This window comes from Bufo gargarizans, chromosome 3 (assembly GCF_014858855.1).
Source record: "Bufo gargarizans isolate SCDJY-AF-19 chromosome 3, ASM1485885v1, whole genome shotgun sequence".
In the NCBI taxonomy this organism is placed as follows: domain Eukaryota; kingdom Metazoa; phylum Chordata; class Amphibia; order Anura; family Bufonidae; genus Bufo; species Bufo gargarizans.
This window is the reverse complement of record NC_058082.1, coordinates 284,029,885-284,055,324: the sequence shown is the minus strand read 5'-3', so window position 1 is coordinate 284,055,324 and position 25,440 is coordinate 284,029,885. Positions and strand designations below refer to the sequence as shown.

At 44.0% G+C, this 25,440-nt stretch overlaps 1 protein-coding gene across 1 annotated transcript in view; it reads right to left on the bottom strand.

The window, feature by feature from the left end:
* Positions 1–5,779: 5,779 nt before the first annotated feature.
* The window catches only part of TMEM120A (transmembrane protein 120A), a 52,205-nt gene continuing 32,544 nt past the window's right edge, over positions 5,780–25,440 (bottom strand). The window contains exons 8-12 of the mRNA XM_044287289.1: positions 18,769–18,830; positions 18,593–18,685; positions 17,373–17,437; positions 14,292–14,360; positions 5,780–6,317 (exon numbers count right to left, since the gene is read on the bottom strand). Coding sequence (XP_044143224.1) covers positions 6,207–6,317; positions 14,292–14,360; positions 17,373–17,437; positions 18,593–18,685; positions 18,769–18,830 — 400 coding nt within the window. The 3' untranslated portion in view covers positions 5,780–6,206. The remainder of the gene's footprint in view (positions 6,318–14,291; positions 14,361–17,372; positions 17,438–18,592; positions 18,686–18,768; positions 18,831–25,440) is intronic.

Sequence of the window (25,440 nt, the reverse complement as noted above, 5' to 3'; positions counted from 1 at the left end):
GGAGTGGCGCCCAGGTATAACAGTAAGTGCAGGAAGATCCCTGGGCGCCGCTCTCCATTTCTGTATAGTTAGTTTAGAAGTTGTATTCTAGTGAAAGGTCCTCTTTAAATGAACGCAGCACGTCAATCTTTTCTCTGTGTCCAATATACAGTATATAGCCGAGTTTGAGACCCCTGGGATAGATGGATAGATCTCTCAAACTACCATCTCTTGCTGGTATCCCTGTTTTTATGACTTACAGAACATATGCACACTCCCCTGCCTGACCTGTGTAACTTTACAACTCACTTGGTCCAGTTATTCTTATGTTATACCTAGGCTCTTTTTTCTCTTCTGCTTCCTCAATTTTAACATGCAAACACTTCCATGTGTTTTTTGCATTAGGCTGAATGCATGGTATGGGCCCTATAGCCTATGGATAGCTTGCTTTAGGTCAGACACATATGCTATACACGTATCATCACACGTTATTCGGGATGAGGTGCTTGACCTCCAATGTTATACTCAAGAACTCTTCCGGAATGTGCAAGAGGCTCTGGAAGAACATAGAACTCCCCGACGCGCTGGAAAATTTCCCAGATGCTGCAGAAGCCTACCATAAAACACCCCTGGGTGTAGCGTTGGGATGCTACGTCATTAAACTTGGTCCTGGCCTCCAAACACACAATAAGTGGGTGGCACAGCATTGCATAAAGTGTTCATTGCCTGCTTTAAAAGGAGTATGGTTTGTTAATAGGGCCCAGAAAAAAAAAATAACCTTTGCACTCATGTACCTTTTGCATTTCATCAGGAAAATTGCATTCTGTATACTGGCTTTTGAAAGGTGGTTCATAATGTGTTTTGAAAAGGATTTTGCTGTAATATGAAAATTACATATACACTAGATATGTGACAATTGCCACATAAGAGGGGGTATGACCCCTGTTTCAATGAAGCAACAGTCAAGAATATGTGCTGTTCCATTCAAAGAATATGGGACTCGGTGCACAGACTTTGCATGCTTGTTTTCACTCCATTCAAGTGGGGGGGGACACACGACACTCATTCTGCCGATGAGGGCTCTATTGACAGCCCCCCCCCCCCCCTTTGGTCTAGCAGTTGAGGATATGTGATAATTTGTTAATGTTGGAATACCCCTTTAATATCCTAACTGTTAAGAGCCAAGATCAGTCATCCAGCTAGGATTTGCAATGCAGACTTATTTAGTTATGCCAACAGTACAGACCGCCCTCATATACATTGTCCTCCGGACAGGACCAAACATTTTGAACCTGAGCTAAAGGAGTGCTTTCCTCCAAATGGATTGGTGAGCAGAACTTAGGCCTCATACACACGAATGTATTTTGTTTCCATGTCTGTTTTGTTTTTTTTGCGGATAGGATGCGGACCCATTCATTTCAATGGGTCCGCAAAAAATGTGGACAGCATAACGTGTGCTATCCGCATGTCCGTTCTGTAGCCCCGCAAAACAAATAGAACATGTCCTATTCTTGTCCGTTTTAGGCATTGTAACAGTGGATCAGCCAAAAAAACGGATGGCATGCGGATGTCATTCTTTTTTTTTTGCAGACCACAAAACTCATACGGTCCTATTCATGTAGCCTTAGACTGCAAACCAGCTGCACACCCCATAAATTCTTATGGGAGAATTTATCATGAGGGGAATATTTGAAGTCAGTTTTGTTTGAGTCTGCGTTGTTGTACTTTATGCCAGATTTATCAAATGTCGTATTTTGTTTGATAAATCTGTCTTATTCTTAAACCTGACACCTTGGTCTTAAAAGCTACTCCCGTCTTCCTACTCCATTCCAGTCCTGGAGTGAGATTGCAACTTTTTAAAGTCTCAATAATAAGCCTGGAGTGAAACTCATTAACATAGCTAACTACACCCACATGTCAAAACTGGAATGAGTGGTATAAAATTGCAAAAAGTTGAAAAATATTTGGGCAAGTTTTAAAGCCAGATTTCTGGAGTGAAGGAATGATAAATCAGGGCCTTAGTCACTTAAAAATGTACAAACACATTTTGACAGCAAGGGAGTGGGCTGCTTTCCCCGTGTCTTGGATGCGTTAACTGCCCTTATATGAGTAAAAGAGACAAGTTTATCCACCCGATTTTTGGTGACCAGTATTACTGTATATTAGACATTTTCTGACTTTTGATTCGACTTTTGTTGTTTATATGCTTCCATGCCCTTTTAACCTGTTATGCATAGTTGAAACCACTCTATGTCTGAAGATAAGACTCAATCAGCATAGATATACCATTAGACAGAAAAGGAAGGATCTCCCAGTGCCCAAACATTTTTCTGACATGGGAAACAGATCTAAGATTTAGGATCATTGACCATATCCCTCCCCTGAAGAGAGGTGGTGATAGAGAGGCGCTCTTAATGAAGAGGGAACTTCAGTGGATTTATACAGTAGATTGAAGACTTTGAAACTCTATGGTCTTAATGTTGAATTCAAGGTTGGGGATATATGACCTTTCCTGGTTGGCAGATGGGATGGGAGTTTGGTTATGTCATAATTTTACTCTGTTTTGTATTAGCTTATACTTACAGTTCTTCTCACTTCTCTTTTTTTCCACAGGAAGAAAATTACTTTGCTTCTTTACGATATTTGACCGACTTATCGGCTCTTTTACTTTTATTTCAGTTCTGTATCATTATGATTTGCCATTCTTCCTGTCATTGATGATCACTCTGCATGGACTCCTTGTCCTTACAGAGGTGGCCAGCATTGCTAGTTGATTTTTCCATTACTTTATATTTTTTTGGTACTCTAAGGGCATTAGTTCATTTCAATATAAGGACACACTTTTAGGATATTTCTTTATGCTTGGTTCAAGCTACGTGATGTGGGACTTGCATATGTGTTCCACAAGCCCGCCTTCACCTTATGGACTGTTATTACACAACAAACTGATGGGCGGCTGTGTGTCTGGGCCACTGAGGGGGGCCGCCTAAAGGTATCCCCTCCTGCCATGGTTGGAGCTCCCATCTTCAGTTATCCCTGGGGAGTGTGCCCCCTCTAACAGCTATTCCACAGCAAACTTTATTCTGTGGTTCATTTAAGTGATCTTTTGCATAGCTTTTATTACAGTACCCACCCCCAGCTTTCTGCTGGTTTTCATACTGTCTGCTTATATGGCCTTCCTGTTCGCTGGTTTGATGTTTGCCAGTGTGCACCTATGACTTTGTATACCATGGTTCCCACAGGATAGTGATATTCTACTTAGCTTTATCTGTTTTTTAGTAACCACCTTGTCATTGTAGATGTAGGTTGCTGTGGACGCATGCGCTGTATGCTGCTGATGCTCCGCTCTGTTTGGGCAGGAGATCTGCATCTGTGCCTGCGCACTTACTCGTTCTTGAAGGCATCATGAGCCCATACTTCAGTGAGCCTTATTTAGTTAATTCATTTGAGATATATACAGGTGAAACTCGAAAAATTTGAATAGCGTGCATTTATTTCAGTAATGCAAATTAAAAGGAATTGCATTAATGCAGCCTAAAATTAGAATTTTGTCCATCACTACCATCCACGCTCTCGGCTCTACCATCTTTCGGGTCACAAGCCTTGTCCCAGGTTAGGGTCAAGGACATATATTCCACCAGGGGGTTATTAGATCTCAAAAACTTATTCCCGATTCACCCGGACGTTGGTTTCATTACCTCCAATTACGCAATTTCACTAGGTCTCTGGCACCCGGCCCGCAACTCCAAACCTCCCTATCTGAATTCGAGAAAATATGTCTAGCTGCCTCTGCGCCTGGGCATCCTATATCTCTCATATATGCCATACTGAATTCGGGAGAGATCGGGGATGACACGGGGGAGTTCCCTGCTCCGGTTAAGAAAATTATACAATCCTGGGAGACTGAACTGGGATGTTCCCTCACGTCTGATCGGTGGAGGAGATCTCTAATGTTCACTCATAAGTCCTCAATATCCTGTAAGATACAAGAACTCAATTATAAGATCTGGTCTGGATGGTATAGGACCCCGGTTAAGCTCCACCAGTTCTACCCTTCCGTACCGGACACGTGTTGGAGGTGTCTGAGATCTAGAGGCACCATGCTACACATTTGGTGGGAATATCCAGGAGTTGCTCCCCTATGGCGAGATATATTAACACTCCATGATCATCTCTATAGGACTCATACCTCTCCATCCCCCCAGTTAGCTCTCCTTTCAGTCTACCCAGGTAGAATCAAATTGGTTAAAAAAGGCATTCTTAGATTCTTTATTATAGCAATGCGCCAAATCATACCTTGGGCATGGCGCTCAACGGACAGCCCTCTTAGAATTACATGGGTGAAGGCTCTAGATTGTCTAGCACAACTCGAGGAGTTAGGTGCTGAAGACCAGGGCACTGGCATTGCGCACTCTAGACAGTGGGAAGCCTGGTACCAGTTCCGGGCATCGGCTGGTTTTTCGGGTTGGTTGACGTCTGGTACACTGACTTAATGCATTATATTAGCTCTATTGTCTTTTAAAATCTTATGAGGATTACTAGTATACTCCCCTCCTCTCCTTTCCCCTCCCATCCCTCCTATATGTTCTCCTGTCTTGTCTCCCCTCTTGCCACCGTCCATCTTTAGATTGATGATTTAAAGATTCATGTCGACATGATACACTGTATTTGAAAATGCTATTAACCTGTGAGTTGATATATCTTTTGTTCACCATGGTTTTCAATAAACACAAATTGAACCATAAAATTAAAATTTTGTGAAAAGGTTCAATGTTCTAGGCTCAAAGTGTCACACTGTAGTCAGCTAATTAATCCATACCCCGAGCAAAGGGTACCTCAAAATTGTGACTTTGGGGTTTCATAAGCTGTAAGCCATAATCATCCAAATTATAACAAATAAATTCTTGAAATATCTCGCTTTGCATGTAATGAGTCTATCTAATGTTAGTTTCACCTTTTAAGTTGCATTACTCAAATAAATGAGCTATGCACGATATTCTAATTTTTCGAGTTTCACCTGTATGATAAGATATTACGCTTTACAGCTGGTGCAGCCACTTATCTCACTTTGATTGTAATGTTCTTATGGGAAGTATTCATCTTTTTTTAACCACACTTTATTTCAAGTGTGGTGATATTGTAGATTTAATTTTTACATCTGACTATGAACGACATGTCAGCAGTGTATGTGTGTTTATGGATTCCACTGTACTGCTCCTGTCTCTGCCCCCTGAGCTTGGCTAAATACTGGCACAGCACTTACCCAATGTGCTATGCCAGGATTTAGTAGAGTGGGGCCCTGCCTGAGCTTGCAAAGCTCTCCTGTAAGGATATGCTATTCAGAGCTTTCAGTAGAGTGGAGGACGCTCAGGCAGGAGCTAAATCTTCCGCTCTGCTAAATCCTAGGACACTGATTTAGCCAAGCTCAGGGGGAACTCACAGGAGCAGCGATCGCTCCTGCCCCATTCCACTACTAATGTTAGCTAATTCTAATGTCTTCTGCTAGGATGAACAAGGATTAGGCATGTTGGATTTTAACATATCTGCTCCTTTGTTGCCCTGCTTGGCAACACTGAAAGGGTTGTCCAGGAGTAAGGGAAAAAAAAGATATATTTTTTTTATTTCTAGAAACTGTGCCAGACTTGTCTCCTTGGCCGTGTCTGGTATTGTAGCTCATCTCCATTCACTGGAATAGGATGCTACAGAGGGTGAAGAGAGTTGTAACACCAGACATAGCCCATGGACCAGTTGTAACCAAACTCATTTTTTCCATGTCTGTAAAACAAAAGGTAAAACCAAATCATTTCTCAAAGGAGTTTATTGCAGATCAGTAATGGTGAACATATACAGGTCAATGAACAAAACCTGAACTGGCCAGCTTAAAGAAAACAAGCTAGACATTTACTCTAAAGACAGCATTGTTCCATTCCCCTTAAACATGGTCTTGCTCTTTATTTTAATACCCTGCACTGAGATCAAGGCTGACAACCGTAATCTCTGCAGGACTGCATATAACCAAGTTATTACATACAAGCAAGGAACCAATGACAAGTTTGTGCTCGACAGAACCCTTGCGGTGTATGAAGACTCTAAAGGCGCATTTAACCACTGCCACTTTCCAGGTCATCTTTTCTGTTTCATGTAAAGCCTATTAGGCTGAATAAAAGTGAGGGTTCATCGGAGTGTACAGTCAAGGGTTCCATGATGCCTCTGCTGGGAAATAGGCATTAATCGGTTTTCTCTTCTGTTTGTTTTTGAAATTTTTGTTGGACAACTCGAAGAGTGGTAAAGAAATTCCCCATGAAGTGGACAAGGAATGGCATTCCACACATAATAACCTGAAAATAAGTTATATCAGGATCACAACATATATTAAGAGACTTGATGGGGGAGATTTATCAAATTACTAAAAAGGAAAACTGGCTTAGTTGCCCATAGCAACCAATCAGATGAATCCTTTCATTTTGCAGAGGAGCTCTGAAAAATTTAAGGTGGAATCCGATTGGTTGCCATGGTCAACTAAGCCAGTTCTACTTTACACCAGTTGTGATAAAGCTTCCACGATATCTTATGGAGGAGTTTTCTATTGCTGTTTTGTAATGAAGTTAAGATTGAGAGTCAACAATTTAAAATCTCCTACATGTATACAGTACATGCTCGATATTTGTATGCAAAATTGTATTTTTTGTGTACTCTATACTGTTTCACATTTGCGGCTCAGCATTCCAGCAGAGAAAAGCTTGCCGGAGTTCTCCAGACCTGGCATTGCCGGAATGCCAGTGGTCCCATTAACTATAATGGGGTTCGACGGAGATCCAGCCACTACTCGGCAAATATGCCAGGATATGGCCGAAAAATAAAACCATTGCACGCAACGTTTTTTGTCCGGCCGATGCCCGGCATTCCTGCAGGAAGGCTGTGCCGCAAATGTGAAAGAAGCCTAACTCATTGGTTTAGAACTATATCTGTACACTAGTCATGCCTTCACACGCAGCAGATATTTTTGCAGAAATTTCTGCAACTGAAATTGAATTCCATTGATTTGAAATTAAGAAGCCCCATTCACTTCCATGAAGAGAATGGATTTTGAGTCCCAGAAAGTTCAGATACATTTGAAGACACCCTAAAAGCAGCAGCAGAGCGGAGTAAACACAGAATGGTTTTTTTACAATCTGAGTTTCAAAGCCAGATAACTAGGATAGGAATGAGTGAACCCAAACTTTACAAGTTCGGCGTTCTGGCAGTGGAAGAGTCCCATTATGGATTCTGTTATAACATAATTCTAAGACTGAATTCAAAACGGAAGCCTTAAAGGGCTTCTGTCACCCCACTAAAGTGATTTTTTTTTTTTGGGCTAGTGAAATTAGTTATATTGCGATATATGACAATATAATTGTGTTACTTACTTTAAACCAGCAGTTTCTGCAAAAAACGAAGTTTTAATATATGTAAATTCGGTCTCTACCAGCAAGTAGGGCGGCTACTTGCTGGTAGCTGCTGCAGAAATCCGCCCCCTCGTCGTGTTGATTGACAGGGCCAGCCGGGATCTCCTCCTCCGGCCAGCCCTGTCGGCATTTCAAAAATCGCGCGCCTGTGTTGATTCGGCGCAGGCGCTCTGAGATGACTCAGCACTCCCTCAGTGCGCCTGCGCCGATGACGTCTTCTATTTCGGTGATGTCATCGGCGTCATCGGCTTCAGTTCTGGTCTGAAGTCACTTTGTGAGGTTTACATAAACCACCCAAAAATGCAACCCTCAAGGTATTCAAAACGGATTTTACAAACATGAGACAAAGATGAAATTTAATAATTTCAATTTTTTGCCAAATTTTCCATTTTAATCCATTTTTTCTACTAACAAAGCAAGGGTTAACAGCCAAACTAAACTCTATATTTATTGCCATGACTCTGTGGTTTACAGAAACACCCCATATGTGGTCGTACACTACTGTACGGCCACACGGCAGGGCGTAGAGGGTAAGGAGCGCCGTGTGGTTTTTGGAAGGCAGATTTTGATGTACTGGTTTATTTACACCATGTCCCATTTGAAGCCCCCCTGATGCACCCCTACAGTACAAACTCCCTAAAAGTGACCCCATTTTGTAAACTACACCCCTCAAGGTATTCAAAACGGATCTTACAAACTATGTTAACCCTTTAGGTGCTCCACAAGAGTTATTGGCAAATGGAGATGGAATTTCAGTATTTAAATTTTTTGCCAAATTTTCCATTTTAATAAATTTTTTCCACTAACAAAGAAAGGGTTGTTAACAGCCAAACTAAACTCTATATTTATTGCCCTGACTATGCGGTTTAGGCCTCATGCACACGACCGTTGTGTGCATCCGTGGCCGTTGTGCCATTTTCCGTTTTTTTTTCACGGACCCGTTGACTTTCAATGGGTCCGTGAAATGCTCCGTTTTGCAGCCGAGACCGTGATCCGTGTATCCTGTCAGTCAAAAAAATAGGACCTGTCCTATTTTTTTGACGGACAACGGTTCACGGACCCATTCAAGTCAATGGGTCCATGAAAGAACACAGATGCACACAAGATTGGCATCCGTGTCCGTGATCCGTGGCCGTAGGTTACTTTCATACAGACGGATCCGAAGATCCGTCTGCACAAAAGCTTTTTCATAGCTGAGTTTTCACTTCGTGATCCGACAGTATATTCTAACACAGAGGCGTTCCCATGGTGATGGGGAGGCTTCTAGTTAGAATATACAACGAACTGTGTACATGACTGCCCCCTGCTGCCTGGCAGCACCCGATCTCTTACAGGGGGCCGTGATCCGTACAATTAACCCCTCAGGTGCTGCACCTGAAGGGGTTAATTGTGCCATCATAGCCCCCTGTAAGAGATCCGGGCTGCCAGGCAGCAGGGGGCAGACCCCCCTCCCTCCCCAGTTTAAATTTCATTGGTGGCCAGTGCGCCCCCCCTCCCTCCCTCTATTGTATTAATAACATTGGTGGCACAGTGTGCGCCCCCCCCCCTCTATTGTAATAATAGCATTGGTGGCACAGTGCGCGGCCCCCCCTTCCTCCCTCTATTGCATTAACATTGGTAGCAGTGTGCGCCCCCCCTCTATTGTTTTAATACATTGGTGGCAGTGTGCACCCCCCCTTCCTCCCTCTATTGCATTAACATTGGTAGCAGTGTGCGCCCCCCCCCCCCTCTATTGTTTTAATACATTGGTGGCAGTGTGCACCCCCCCTTCCTCCCTCTATTCTTTAAATACATTGGTGGCAGTGTGTGGCCTCCCCTCTCCCCCCCCCCCCCCCAGATCATTGGTGGCAGCGGAGTTCCGATCGGAGTCCCAGTTTAATCGCTGGGGCTCCGATCGGTAACCATGGCAACGAGGACGCTACTACAGTCCTGTTGCCATGGTTACTTAGCCTTAGCAATAGTAGAAGATTCATACTTACCTGCTGGCTGCTGCGATGTCTGCGTCCGGCCGGGAGCTCCTCCTACTGGTAAGTGACAGCAATGCGCCGCACAGACCTGTCACTTACCAGTAGGAGGAGCTCCCGGCCGGACACAGAGATCGCAGCAGCCAGGTAAGTATGATCCTTCTACTCCGCTGCCACCAATGATCGGGGAGGGGGGGGGGGGGCGCACACTGCCACCAATGCTATTATTACAATAGAGGGAGGGAGGGGGGGGCGGGGGGGTTGGGGGGCGCACACTGCCACCAATGCTATTACAATAAAGGGAGGAAGGGGGGGGCGCACACTGCCACCAATGCTATTATTACAATAGAGGGGGGGGGGGGGACTGCCACCAATGCTATTATTACAAAAGAGGGAGGGAGGGGGGGGCGGGGTCGCACACTGCCACCAATGCTATTATTACAATAGAGGGAGGGAGGGGGGGCGGGGGGGGGGGGCGCACACTGGCCACCAACGAGTTAACTACAGGGGAGGGAGGGGGGGGGGGCCCACTGGCCACCAATGAGTTAAAAACAAAGGGGGGGGGGTCTGCCAGGCAGCAGGGGGCAGTCATGTACAAAGTTTTTTTGTATATTCTAACCTGAAGCGTCCCCATCACCATGGGAACGCCTCTGTGTTAGAATATACTGTCGGATCTGAGTTTCACGATGTAGCTCATATCCGACAGTATATTCTAACATAGAGGCGTTCCCATGGTGATGGGGACGCTTCAAGTTAAAATATAGCATCGGATTGGAGAAAACTCCAATCCGATGGTATAAAAGAACTCCAGACTTTACATTGAAAGTCAATGGGGACGGATCCGTTTGAAATGGCACCATATTGTGTCAACGTCAAACGGATCCGTCCCCATTGACTTGCACTGTAATTCAGGACGGATCCGTCTGGCTCCGCACGGCCAGGCGGACACCAAAACGACTTTTTTTTCATGTCCGTGGATCCTCCAAAAATCAAGGAAGACCCACGGACGAAAAAGCGGTCACGGATCACGGACCTACGGACCCCGTTTTTGCGGACCGTGAAAAAATACTGTCGTGTGCATGAGGCCTTACAGAAACACCCCATATATGGTCGTACACTACTGTACGGCCACACGGCAGGGCGTAGAGGGAAAGGAGCGCCATGTGGTTTTTGGAAGGCAGATTTTGATGGACTGGTTTATTTACACCATGTCCCATTTGAAGCTCCCCTGATGCCCCCCCTACAGTAGAAACTCCCTAAAAGTGACCCCATTTTGGAAACTATGGGATAAGGTGGCGGTTTTGTTGGGACTATTTTAAGGGTACATATGATTTTTAGTTGCTCTATATTACATTTTTGTGAGGTAAGGTTACCAAAAATAGAAATTCTGAAATTTCATCTCCATTTGCCATGAACTGTTGAGGAACACCTAAAGGGTTAATAAAGTTTGTAAAATCAGTTTTGCATACCTTGAGGGGTGTAGTTTCTTAGATGGGGTCACCTTTATGGAGTTTCTACTCTAGGGGGGCATCAGGGGTTCTTCAAATAGGACATGGTGTCAAAAAAAAAAAAAAAAAAAAAAAAAAAAAAAAAAAAAGGCCATCAAAATCTGCCTTCCAGAAACCATGTTGTTCCTTTCCTTTTGCGCCCTGCCGTTTGGTCATACAGCAGTTTACAACCACATATGGGGCATTTCTGTAAACTGCAGAATCAGGGCAATAAATATAAAATTTTGTTTGGCTGTTAACCCTTGCTTTGTTACCGGAAAAAAAATCGATTAAAATGGAAAAGGTGCCAAAAATAGCTGTTTTGGCACAGTTTAAAATATTTTTTTTTGGACCGTGTTAATCTGGGGGGTTAGGTCATGGGGTATTTTTATAGAGCAGATTCTTACGGACGCGTCGATACCTAATATGTCAACTTTTTTACATTTATTTAGGTTTTACACTATATTATCCTTTTATAAACAACAACAAAAACATTTTAGTATCTCCATAGTCTGAGTCAGTTTTTTTGTTTTTAGCCGATTATCTTAGGTAGGGGCTAATTTTTCACAGGATGAGGGGACGGTTTTATTGGCACTATTTTGGGGGCTATATGACTTATTGATCGCTTGCTATTACACTTTTTGTTATGTAAGGTGACAAAAAAAATACCTTTTTTTTACACTTTTTTTTTTTCTTGACAGTGTTAATCTGGGGGGTTAGGTCATGGGGGATTTTTATAGAGGAGATTCTTACGGACGCGGTGGTACCTAATAGGTCTACTTTTTTATTTATTTTAGTTTTACTCAATATTATTTATTTATTTTTTAGATTTTTTGGGGTGTCAAGTCCGAGAACCATAGTTTTTTTTCGATAGTCAGAGGCTAAATTGGGGAAGGGGATTATAAAATGTTGTACTCCATGAAAGTGTGGTACTCCATGAAAGTTATGGTACTCCATGAAAGTATGGTACTCCATGAAGCAACCAATAATGCAGAGGCCCGGATGATCGAGGCACATGTCACACTCAGTGGTGGTGTCCTTTCATATCCCTCTCCTGTAACACACTCTGCACCTTTTTGGGGTCTGTCCCTTCTTTCTTTCTAGTATGGGGGACCACACCAGGAAAGTGTTGGCCAGGGACGATCCGGGCACCTCCAGTTCCCGAGGTACTTCCACCTGCTCTTTCCCGGTCAGAAAAGATCAGGGCCTTGAGGACTGCCTCATAGAACTGAAGGAATTTCCCTGTGTTGCCAGTGCTCTGGGACAGTACAAAAGAGTTGTACAAGGCAACCTGCACCAACCGCAACTTTTTTTGTACCATGCCTGGGTTTTGCGCATGGCGTTATATGGCTTGAGGACTTGATCAGAGAGATCAACTCCTCCCAAATTGTAGTCGACAATACAATCGGGCTTGAGGACCATTGCCGCGGTACCTCGCACTGGGACAGGGGTGATGCCGTTACCGTGAATTGTGGACTGTACAAAGACATCCCTTATATCTGACCAGCAGCAGGTTTCCACTGGTAAGGGCACGGGTCTCACCCCTGGGCATAGGTACCTGGAGGGGGTGGGCAGGGAGGCCGCGTTGATTTTTCTGCACGGTCCCATAAGCGGATGTGGATCTGGCGGCGAGGGACTGGAACAAGGGGATACTAGTATAAAAGTTATCCACGTACAGGTGGTAACCCTTATCTAGCAGTGGGTGCATAAGGTCCCACACAAGTTTCCCGCTAACACCCAGAGTGGGGGGACATTCTGGGGGTTGAATATGGGAATCTCGCCCCTCGTACACACGAAACTTGTAATTGTACCCTGAGCTACTCTCACAAAGTTTGTACAGCTTCACGCCATACCTCGCTCGCTTAGAGGGAAATTACTTGCGGAAAATGAGTCTCCCCATGAAAGCAATGAGAGACTCAACTGCGACCTCCCTTCCAGGTACATAGGCCTGAACAAATTTGGCCCCAAAGTGATCAATGACGGGCCTGATTTTGTACAGGCGGTGATAGGCAGGATCACCTTGGGGGGGACATGCTGCATTATCTGCATAATGCAGGTATTTCCGGATGGCCTCAAACTGGGTACGTGTCATGGCCATACTGTAGAGTGGGGTCTGGTAGAGGACGTCCCCACTCCAGTACTGCCTGACACTAGGTTTTTTGACTAGGCCCATATGCAGCACGAGGCCCCAAAATGTCCTCATCTCTGCTGCACTGACCGGAGTCCAGCCACCGGCCCTAGCCAAAAGGGAGCCCGGGTGTCGAGCAACAAACTGTTGGGCGTACAGGTTTGTTTGCTACACCATCAGATTTACAAAGTGGTCACTGAAAAAAAGTAGTCGTATTCAGTGAAGCCCACTGTGGAAATCTGGATTCCTGGTTGGACAACAAAATCGGGAATCGCAGGCTCAAAATGTTCTGGGGTACACCAGACAAGTTCACCGGCAGGGGGCTCAGGTGGACTGATTCAGTAAACCGGAAAACTAGTACAAGCCCCAGAGCTGCTCATACTAGCATGGGCCACAGAGTCCCTGGCATGGAGGTCCCCTTGATCCGCCTGGCGGCGTCTCCGCCGCCTTGGGGGCTCATCATCATCGCTAGATGATGAGGAGGAGCGGATGACAACAGGAAAGTGGGGTCATCCTCGTCCTCACTGCGGATCTCGGACTTGGAGACAAGCTGGGCGTATGCCTCCTCGGCCGAGAACATCCGGCGGACCATAGGGGAGTGTGCGTGTGTGTGTAAATCTTTATTCAGTGTGCGTGTGTGTGGGGGCACGGGTGTTCGTGAACTTCGCCCTACAGCTAAAAAAATAAAGAAAAACTAGAAAGTGTGTGGGGGAGGAGGGGGCAGGTTGCAGCACCCCTGGGGGGGGGTCTAGGGTCACACAGCTAAGTGCTGTGGACCCTAGACACCCAATCAGAGACCCGAATAACCAGGAAACGCAGCAAAACGCAGGTCTGAATTGACCTGCGGTTTTCTGCGATCGCCAACACGGGGGAGGGGTCACAGGAATCCCCTGAGCCCGCCCTGCGGCAGTGATTGGAACTACACATGATGTACCAGTACATCATGTGTCCTTAAGTAACGGGACATCATGCTGTACCGGTACGTCATATGTCCCTAACAGGTTAAAGGCTTCTGTTTTGCATTCCATCATAGAATTTTGTTATGTTTCATTATAACAGAATCCATAACGGGATTCCTCCACTGCCCGAAAGCCGAACCTGTAAAGCTCGGGTTCACTCATCCCTACAGATGACTAATCTCCCATTCCATTACACATGGAAAATGGAAACCACTTGAAAAAGTGCCTTGTGTTATACTTACAAGATGTTTTCACTGATGAAAGGCATGTAGATACAGAAGCAGCAGAGGACTGCCATTCTGAGGAGAAGTAGACATGGGGCTCCTTACCTGCCATTGCTTGCACTCTGGATGCCTGGCTAGTTGGAACAGGGTGATAGCATTATAGAGCTGCCAGAACTGTAATAAAAAGACAGACATACAAGGCTGTGCTGGTTGCCAAAATTACCATTATCCCAATAATTTTGTTTTTGTACTAATATAAATTTAGAACCTCAGTATATGGGACAAACAGGGGTAGGATTCAAATTTTCAACAGGTTCCCTACTCAACGGCGGACACACAGCATTACGACACGTTTACATATACATACACCATATATATGCAACACACATAAATACACCATATACATGATACACATACATACACTACACAAACATAACACCCAACTAAGGAGCTAAACTATCAGCTGGGAATGAAGCAAAGGAAGTGAACATCTCCAGCTGCCCTCCCGCCGCCGGAGCAGCAGATTGGGATCCAGTTGTAATTTTAACAACCGGATCTGGAGAACTGGAGGGAACTTGCTGAATCCCATGCCTGGACATAAGTAGACATAACTGCTGCCACCGGACTGAGAAATCTAGGAGCTGGCTCTGTTAAAAAATGGTATTTAGTAATAAATTGGAGATGGAAGGAGAGAGTGTAAAAAGGAAACGGGAGAAGTAAGGAAAATACAAAGAGGAAACCAAAATAATCATATGCTTTTGCTGTCCTGACCTCACTTGCTGCTAAAGAGGATAATGGTGGAGAGCCAACCTAATTTAAGATCTGCTACAGGGCCCGCTGAATACTTTTTAAACCCCTTGTGGGGGGTGGGGAGATACTTCAGCAATCATACTCTGCACACACTGTGTATACTCAAAATGTTTCAACTTGGGCATGCCTTGCCAGAGCAGACTGAAGACAGTTGAGTCACATCTAATAATTATCAATAGTTACAAATGGTTCATAGGATCAATGGTTGTATCTTAATTACATGTGCTACAAGTAATCACATCCTAAAACGCTACATTTTTAGGATGTGATTACTTGTAGCACATGTACAGTGGGATGCGAAAGTTTGGGCAACCTCGTTAATAGTCATGATTTTCCTGTATAAATCGTTGGTTGTTACGATAAAAAATGTCAGTTAAATATATCATATAGGAGACACACACAGTGATATTTGAGAAGTGAAATGAAGTTTATTGGATTTACAGAAAGTGTGCTATAATTGTTTAAACAAAATTAGGCAGGTGCATAAATTTGGGCACTGTTGTCATTTTATTGATTCCAAAACCTTTAGAACTAATTATTGGAACTCAAATTGGCTTGGTAAGCTCAGTGACCCCTGACCTACATACACAGGTGAATCCAATTATGAGAAAGAGTATTTAAGGGGGTCAATTGTAAGTTTCCCTCCTCTTTACATTTTCTCTGAAGAGTAGCAACATGGGGGTCTCAAAACAACTCTCAAATGACCTGAAGACAAGGATTGTTCACCATCATGGTTTAGGGGAAGGATACAGACAGCTATCTCAGAGATTTCAGCTGTCTGTTTCCACAGTTAGGAACATATTGAGGAAATGGAAGACCATGGGCTCAGTTCAAGTTAAGGCTCGAAGTGGCAGACCAAGAAAAATCTCGGATAGACAGAAGCAACGAATGGTGAGAACATTCAGAGTCAACCCACAGACCAGCACCAAAGACCTACAACATCATCTTGCTGCAGATGGAGTCACTGTGCATCGTTCAACCATTCGGCACACTTTACACAAGGAGATGCTATATGCGAGAGTGATGCAGAGGAAGTCTTTTCTTCGCCCACAGCACAAAAAGTGCCGCTTGAGGTGGGCTAAAGCACATTTGGACAAGCCAGCTTCATTTTGGAATAAGGTGCTGTGGACTGATGAAACTAAAATTGAGTTATTTGGCCATAACAAGGGGCGTTATGCATGGAGGAAAAAGAACACAGCATTCCAAGAAAAACACCTGCTACCTACAGTAAAATATGGTGGTGGTTCCATCATGCTGTGGGGCTGTGTGGCCAGTGCAGGGACTGGGAATCTTGTCAAAGTTGAGGGGCGCATGGATTCCACTCAGTATCAGCAGATTCTGGAGACCAATGTCCAGGAATCAGTGAAAGCTGAAGCTGCGCCGGGGCTGGATCTTTCAGCAGGACAACGACCCTAAACACTGATCAAAATCCACTAAGGCATTTATGCAGAGGAACAAGTACAACGTTCTGGAATGGCCATCTCAGTCCACAGACCCGAATATAATTGAAAATCTGTGGTGTGACTTAAAGAGAGCTGTCCATGCTCGGAAGCCATTAAACCTGAATAAACTAAAGATGTTTTGCAAAGAGGAATGGTCCAAAATACCTTCAACCAGAATCCAGACTCTCATTGGAACCTACAGGAAGAGTTTAGAGGCTGTAATTTCTGCAAAAGGAGGATCTACTAAATATTGATTTCATTTCTTTTTTGTGGTGCCCAAATTTATGCACCTGCCTAATTTTGTTTAAACAATTATAGCACACTTTCTGTAAATCCAATAAACTTCATTTCACTTCTCAAATATCACTGTGTGGCTCTTATACGATATATTTAACTGACATTTTTTATCGTAACAACCAACGATTTATACAGGAAAATCATGACGATTAACAAGGTTGCCCAAACTTTCGCAATTTTGTAATTAAGAGACAACCATTGATCCTCTGGACCATTTGTAAATATTGATCGTTAAAGTGTCTCAACATGGGTCAGTTTTGGCAGTTGATAGACATCTAATAATGCAGGCAAACATGTTTTATGCAAAGCTTCTAGGGGAAATACCTCATACACATGGCATCCTATGAAACATGCTATTATGTTTTTTTTCTTCCTCAGATTAGTACAGAGGCATATGAAAGTTGAGACCTCATGCACTTTTACAAAGGCCCTAATAGAGCTGTAATGCAACTGTATATCTAAGCTCTTAGCCTAACTTTACCCTACTGCCATGTCCTGTATGCCTACTAGATGTCAGCATTTGGTTTCATGACAGCCATGAAATCACATCTTGGAGATTCGTGACAGAGAGTGTACACTTTTCATGTAAAATACTACAGTGGTTATCATATTGATTTACTGATGTGCAGAGACTTACTTGGCCAAAGAAGAGGAATGGTAACAGAAAGGTCAATCCCCTCCACATCCATGACTGAAACCCCTCTGAAACAGGTAAATCATAGAAGCAGAATTTAAACTGTTAATCACAGTGAGATGTGTAAGTATTAATGGAAAAACGCATATGGTTTGGGTGAAAAAATGTAAAAACGTATTGCCTAATGTTCTATACCAAGAGTGTCACAGATCACATAGAGAAAGGACTGTACAGTCTTAGTGTCTGGACACAACCTCACTTGTATTCAGTCAATGGGTAAAACCAAGGATGTCGCGCTGATGAAGTTAGGGAGAGCAGTGAGGAGAATTACTGTGGCCGCTTTGCTCTCATTTATGTAAAATGATTATATGGAAAAGAGAAGTAATATAAAGTACAGGACGCAGATCAAATTCCATGTTAAGAGGATATTCAGAAAAGGAGGACCCCAAATTACCCCCTTTTTCTTTGGAACTTGAGAATTCAGGACAGTGTCCGTTGCTGCCCCCACTACATCTATTATGAACTTTATTCCCTGGACTACTACTACTACTTCCATTTTAGCCTTCACCACCACGCCCCTCCTCTCCTTGCTCTGTGTGCTGTTGCATGGGCGATTCTAATTGTTAATCAGCTTTTGCTGTAAATTGTGGACTGCCCCCTCACTTCTTCCCATGTGCTTACTGTTCTTGTTTATCAATGAAGGTGTGCTATTTAGATTGTCTGTTCCCAAACTGAATTTCTACCTGTTAACTGACTTTGATACTCTGCTGCCTTTCCTGACCTTAGTCTGTTTACCATACTGACCCTTTGCTGCCTGCCCTGACCTCAGATTAGTCTTATGGAATTGCACAAACTATGCCTGTTCTGACCTCTGCTTGTTTACAGACTAAGAGTATTGCCTGGCCCCTTGGTGCTTCACAATGATGTCTTTTACCATTGTGATTCAGTTGACAATTACAACAGTAGAATTCCAAGACTTAGTGGCCTGGTGGGTTCCTTGCAGTAAAGGCTAGATCCCTGAATAGGGGGTTAAAGGGTGAATACTAGGGGGATCACGAGGATAATGCCCTTAGGCCTAGATCAATGGGTACTTTAAAAGGATACAACTTATGAGTTACTCCTAGGTAAAATTTACTTTGAGCAAGTCAGTATATCAATGATAACATGTTCCAGGAGGTGACAGTAATAAAATTATTTCAGATAAATATATGGCTTTGACATACCCACAGTCAGATCCATGTTATGCCTCTCCCCAAGAGCACGTAATCTGTACAGACAACCACTTTGATAGTAGTACTGCAGGAACTGTACAAAACCTGTTAAGAAAAGGAATATTATTAAAAGTGGTCCAGATAAATGGATATTCAGAGACATAATATTTGTAAGGATATGTACGTACTTTGGTAAATGGAGAAAGAAAGGTATTGATTTCTGAACATCTGGTACATTAATCCATCTGGCCTAAAAATAAAGTCACAAATTTACAGGCTTTTATACTGCTTACAGTATCCCTAAGTACACAGTGCTGTCCTAAATATATTAAAAACATAGGGTTTGGATCATACATCACTCTGTGGCACCTTTTTAAAAACATACGAATTTATTGGAGAAAGTTGGTGATAGTCATGCTCTGCATATTGATTAGAAAAGGGGCATAAAACAATCCTGATGCCCTGCGGTGCCACCATGAAATACTGCTGATGGCTGTCAGTTGCAGGAGGAGATATAAATACCACCATATGCCCAGGAAGAGCGCGGTCATGCCAATATGCGGTGCCACTATGATTTTGGGAGGAGCAGACAGGACGGGATAAAAGGAAGATGTTTGGCAACAATTGCAGAGGGTATGGATGGTATACATACAGTTCAAACTGAACTGCTTTGGCCTCTTAGACAATTATGCCGAAGGTCTGTCCACCTGGGAGTCAGTGGTTAGCTGAAAGCAGTTAAAGGCTTATTTATTGGGAAAAATTGTGCAAGGCTGGAGACGCTTGCTCACTTAAAAATTGGCGGTGGGCTGGAGGCCGGGAGGTGTACTAAGAAGCTATGTAGTGGGTCGCTTGGTGTGTCTGAATGAGTTTCTGGAGGGGAATGGTATAGCTGCTTTGATCTGGTACTAGGAGAGGCTGGTTGTGAAGGAGTGTGGTCGGTGCTTTATGCAGCTCCTGTTGGCACTGTATAGGCTGTGTCATCAACCTGGGTGGAGTTAAAGGGGTTGTTGTCACTTCAGCAAAAAGCATTTATAGGTAATACACAGTACTGACTAATGTATTGTTATTATCCATATTACCTCCTTTTCTGGCTGGATTCATTTTTCCATCACATTATACACTGTACGTTTCCATGACTATGACCACCCTGCAATCCATCAGTGGTGGCCGTGATTGCACGCTACAGAAAAAAGCACCATCCTATGTGCACTCCGACGGTCCTGGCCACCAGAGAGGCCTGCGCTTTTTCCTATAGTATGCAAGCACGGCCACCGCTGACTCATTGCAGGCTGACCGTAACCATGGAAATAAGCAGTGTATAATGCGATGAGAAGATGAATCCAGACTAAACAAAAATAAAAAAATAAAAAGATAAACATTTTTCACGATGTAATAAATGAATATGCCAATGTTCATGGCTACATTTATAAAAGAAAAATCACAGAAAATAATGTACTAATACAATAGATGCAAATATTATATATAGACTAAGCCCTCATTCTGATATGATAAAATTCGAGACTCTCAGCCAATATATTTTGATCAAAACACATCTGTGCCTACCTACCAGCACCAAGGTGGTCTCAATCAGGCAGGTCCTACTCTAAGCCTGCCTATGCCATTGGGCATCTACTTTCAGGAGAGCAGACCCTGCACATATAGTTTGGTGCTCCTAGTTACCTCTGTGTGCAGTTTTGATCAAAATACACTGGCTGAGAGTAGGGATTAGCAAATTGAATCCAACGAAGTGGAATTAGATCCGAATTTCTGAATAAATTTGATTCGCCGCAAAGCCGAATTTCCTTGTGCTTCGTGGTAGCGAATAGATTTAACCTGAAATAGTGTAAAAAACTAAAATACTTACTTCCGTCATTTGCTCGCAATGGGCCGGCCACCACCATTTTCAAGATCTTGGACGAAATCCTGTGTGTGGTGACGTATGACGTCAATACGCCGGCCGGCGTGACAACTCATTTCGGGCAGTCCGAGACTCTGTGCAAGATGGCGGCGGTCGGCCGCGAGCAAATGGAGGCAGTAAGTATGATTTAATTTTTTTTTCTGTTAATTTTACACTGTATCATTACTCTCAGATGCTGCAATCATGTATGAAAGCGGCATCTGAGGGGTAAAATGATGGGGAGCAGTGCCATCACAAAAAAATGAGCTTCATGACAAATAAATTTTGTAAAACTTCGTTCATCTCTAGCTGAGAGTCTCAGATTTTATCATATCAGAATGAAGTCTGCCCGTTACCCCTGAGGAAGCCAGTTTTCTGGCAAAACATGTCGGGGCAGTTCTAGTTTTTAGATGCGTTTGCCTGTGTTCAGTCTAGTTTAGCTTTGTGTATCAGCACGCTAGTGATAGTCTATTAGTCCAGATCTTCCTCAGTAAGAAAACTGGCTATTGGTACAGGGCTGGCATTATCAGTGCTGGAGGGTGGGGAGAGTACACATCTCCACTTAAGGCATCAATTGCAATAATCAGTCTGTACGCAGGGAACAGTTATTTTAAAACACTCTTTTGCGCTCACATTATTAATTTTATTGACCAATAAAAGTTATATTTTAGCACTTCTCTATTGTTAATCTGGGTCAAGTTAGGTAATAAGCCCTTGCGGCTAATTGTTTTGTGTTGATAAAATACCTTCACCCAGCTAGGGTCCTTTTTCGTTGTATGATGGGGAGCGGCGCTATTGCAGCTCCCTGTCATTGCACCCGCTACTTTAAAAAAATGTGCTTCGTGACGAAGAGATTTTGTAAAAACTTCGCTCATCTCTAGCTGAGAGTCTCAGATTTTATCATATAAGAATGAGGGCTTAGTCTATATATAATGTTTGCAAAAATGAATCCAGCCAGCAAAGGAAGAAATATGGATAATAACAATACATTAGCAAGTGTCTTGTATTAACTTTCTCTACATAATAAATGGCACTTGCTGAAGTGGCACAACCCCTTTAACTCTGCTGTGGCAGTAGAGACTTTGGCTTGGATAGAGCCAGTGAGCAGTGTTAAACTCAAACTTATGGTCCCTAATAGAGACCAGATCATTGTTGAACAGCTCAGAGCTGTGATAGAGGCCATGGATACCTGGAGGCCTAAGGGGTGGTCTATATAGTTTAGTCTTGAGGTGCAGTAGACTGATCAGAGTCAGTGGAAGAGGCACTGTAGAAAGGGCGTTTGACCGCATGTTCCAAATTATCCACCAGTTACTCAGCAGTAAGTCCATTCCAAATGGAGGCTTGTGTGAAATAACACATCACAACCCAAAGGACTCATACATGGTAAACTGACCTTTTTGTTCTGCTTAACCCTGCTTGTACCACACCATCTGTATTTACCACTGTATATATTTTCTGTGTATATTGTGTTACGTCTAGTGCACCCTTAAAGGGAGTCTGTCAGCAGATTTACCCCTTTTTAACAGTTGCCATTCCGCTGTAGCCGCAAAACAGATGATTAACACAGTACCTTTATATGCTTTGGTGGACTTTTAAATATGCCAAAAACGAACTTTGATGAGGGCTCGCAAGTGGACTCCGCCCTGGGCACTTGCGAGCCCTCATCAAAGTTCATTTTTGGCATATTTAAAAGTCCACCAAAGCATATAAAGGTACTGTGTTAATCATCTGTTTTGCGGCTACAGCGGAATGGCAACTGTTAAAAAGGGGTAAATCTGCTGACAGACTCCCTTTAAGGCAATTAAATATATAATTTAATCTTGTGCTTTTTGTCAGTGTTTCGGCCTAGTAATACGCTACCACAGGTTGGTTTCTTACCCTATATAATCCCATTAGCGGACTTATATCAAACAAGAAACTGGGGGCAGTATACCCAGGCTGAGGAAGCGCTGTTTCACTGGGGCAGTGAAAATGCTATCTTAGCTTGTTGCCTCTCTGTGCCCATGTGGACAGGAGGAGTCTGTGAACACTGTACAGAGCTGACCTTACCTGCTCCTCAGGGACGGCGTAACGTCACACCTTGGTAACCAGAGACCATACTGTATCTCGGTGGCTCTACGTAGTTGACGTCAGTCGGGTATGGTATTCGTCACATATTGGTGGCAGCAAAGTGGGATCGGGATACTAGTGTCTGCGAGTGTGGGACCCATACTCCCAGACACTAAAGACTACCAGCAGTAGCTTTTGCCACTGGAGTCTTAAAATCAGCTCAACACTACAGTGCAAATACAATAAGGTGTGTGTGCATCACAGGTTGCAGTCTGTGGTCAGTGATCATCCGTTGCAATGATGGCCAGTAGCATAAGAAGCAAAGCGACGGACATGGCTGATGCTATGAACGGTGGAGGGGAGGAGCCAGTCCAGAAAGGGGGCCAAGAGGAGGTGGAAGGCAACTTTCTTTAAGGCGAGGGGGAGCACAGCCAAAGCTCCATAAGGAGCCAGTTGCTGGCGGTCAGGCCCGCGGTGGGCCGCACCCCACCTGCCCATCTGCCCAGCCAAGCAGGCTCGGCTTCTCTCCTACAAGCTGCCATGGACAGTTTCCAGGCCGAAGAGCAGGCTTCCCTACGATATCCTCATGGCAGCTGCAGAACGTCGTGAGCAGGCTGAGCAAGAGCACCAGCTACAAAATGCTCCAACTCCAGCAGCCCCATGTGAGTCTCCAGAGATCCGGAGTCCAAAACTGCAGGCGGAGGACTTCCCCCTGCTGGACAAAGATGGGGACTTGGACACTTTCTTGTTGGCGTTTGAGACGGCCTGCCATCGGTACCAGCTGCCGGAGGACCAGTGGGTCAGATTCCTAACGCCACGTCTCAGGGGAAAAGCCCTTGAAATATTCGGGTACCTACTTAGCGAGACCATCCTGAGCTATGAGGACATCAAGCAGGCTCTGGTCCGGCAGTACAACTTAACCCCTGAGTCGTACCAGAAAAAGCTCAGAAGTTTGCAGCGGGGTCCTACCCATAGCTAGGCCGATCACATGCGGGCCCTGCCGAGAGCGGTCGACCAATGGACTATGGGATTGAAGCTCACCACTGTCCAACAGCTGAAGAAGCTCATCGCCACAGAGCAGTTCTTGTGGAATTGCCCGGAGGACCTCCAGCAGTACCTCCGTGACCAGAAGCCAAAGGGGGCCTCTGCAACAGGAGCCCTGGCCGATGAGTACACTTACAGTTGTGTTCAAAATTATTCAACCCCCAATGCTGTAAAGGGTTTTAGGGAATTTAGTGTACATTTGTAATTGTGTTCAGAATGAAGTCTTACAAGGACTTTTTAAAGACCCAAATGCAAGTAAAATGACATCAATTGTTTTTGTAATACAGTATTAAAATGTTTTTTTTGCAATTTCTTCGTTGACACAATTATTCAACCCCTTAAAGACTACCACTCTTAAGAACAGAGGTTCATTCAAGTGTTTTCGATCAGGTATTGAAAACACCTGTGGATGTCAAGGAGCAGCAATCAAGCATAATAAGCACCAATTAGGCAGATTTAAAAAGGACTGTGATACTCAGCTCCTTTTAGACATTTACTGGTGTGTTTACAAACATGGTGAAGTCAAGAGAATGGTCCAGGAAGACAAAAGAAGAGGTGATTTCTCTTCACAGGAAGGGCAATGGCTATAAGAAGATTGCAAAGATGTTAAACATACCAAGAGACACCATAGGGAGCATCATTCGCAAATTCAAGGTAAAGGGCACAGTTCAAACGCTACCTGGTCGTGGCAGAAAAAAGATGCTGACTTCGACTGCTGTGCGCTACCTGAAGCGCAAAGTGGAGAAAAGTCCCTGTGTGACTGCTGAGGAACTGAAAAAAGATTTGTCAGATGTGGGTACTGAAGTTTCAGCTCAAACAATAAGGCGCACACTGCGTAATGAAGGCCTCCATGCCAGAACTCCCAGGCGCACCCCCTTGCTGTCTCCAAAGAATAAGAGGAGTCGACTGCAGTATGCCAAAAGTCATGTGGACAAACCATATAAGTTTTGGGATAGTGTTCTGTGGACTGATGAAACAAAATTAGAACTGTTTGGGCCCATGGATCAACGCTATGTTTGGAGGAGGAAGAACAAGGCCTATGAAGAAAAGAACACCTTGCCTACTGTGAAGCATGGCGGGGGGGGGGGGGGGTCAATCATGCTTTGGGGCGGTTTTGCTTCTACAGGTACAGGGAAGATTCAGCGTGTGCAAGGTACCATGAATTCTCTTCAGTACCAGGAGATATTGGATGAAAATGTGATGCAGTCAGTAGCAAACCTGAGGCTTGGCAGACGTTGGGCCTTTCAACAGGACAATGATCCCAAGCATACCTCCAAGTCCACTAGAGCATGGTTGCAGATTAAAAGCTGGAACATTTTGAAGTGGCCATCGCAGTCACCAGACTTAAATCTGATTGAGAACCTCTGGTGGGACTTAAAGAAAGCAGTTGCAGCGCGCAAGCCTAAGAATGTGACTGAACTGGAGGCTTTTGCTCATGAAGAATGGGCGAAGATACCCGTAGATCGCTGCAAGACACTTGTGTCAAGCTATGCTTCACCATTAAAAGCTGTTATAACTGGAAAAGGATGTTGTACTAAGTACTAAGATTGAATGTCACTTGGGGGTTGAATAAAACTGATAATGATGTGAGCACAGAAAAGACATTTGTGGTTATTTCATTATTAATGTTATGTTATATTGGTCTGACTTACAAGTGCCTCTTTGATTTAATTGTAAACAAGATGACTGAAATGATCAAAATCAATGTCAAACTGGCCAAAACACTCAATTTCAGTGGGGGTTGAATAATTTTGAACACAACTGTACAACAGGACTTCAGAGGCCCGGAAACCTGTCGGCTGGAAAGGGGGTAAGACACACTATGCCCCTGCCCCTAGGCCCAAGTGGGCACCAGCTTTGCCACCTCTGT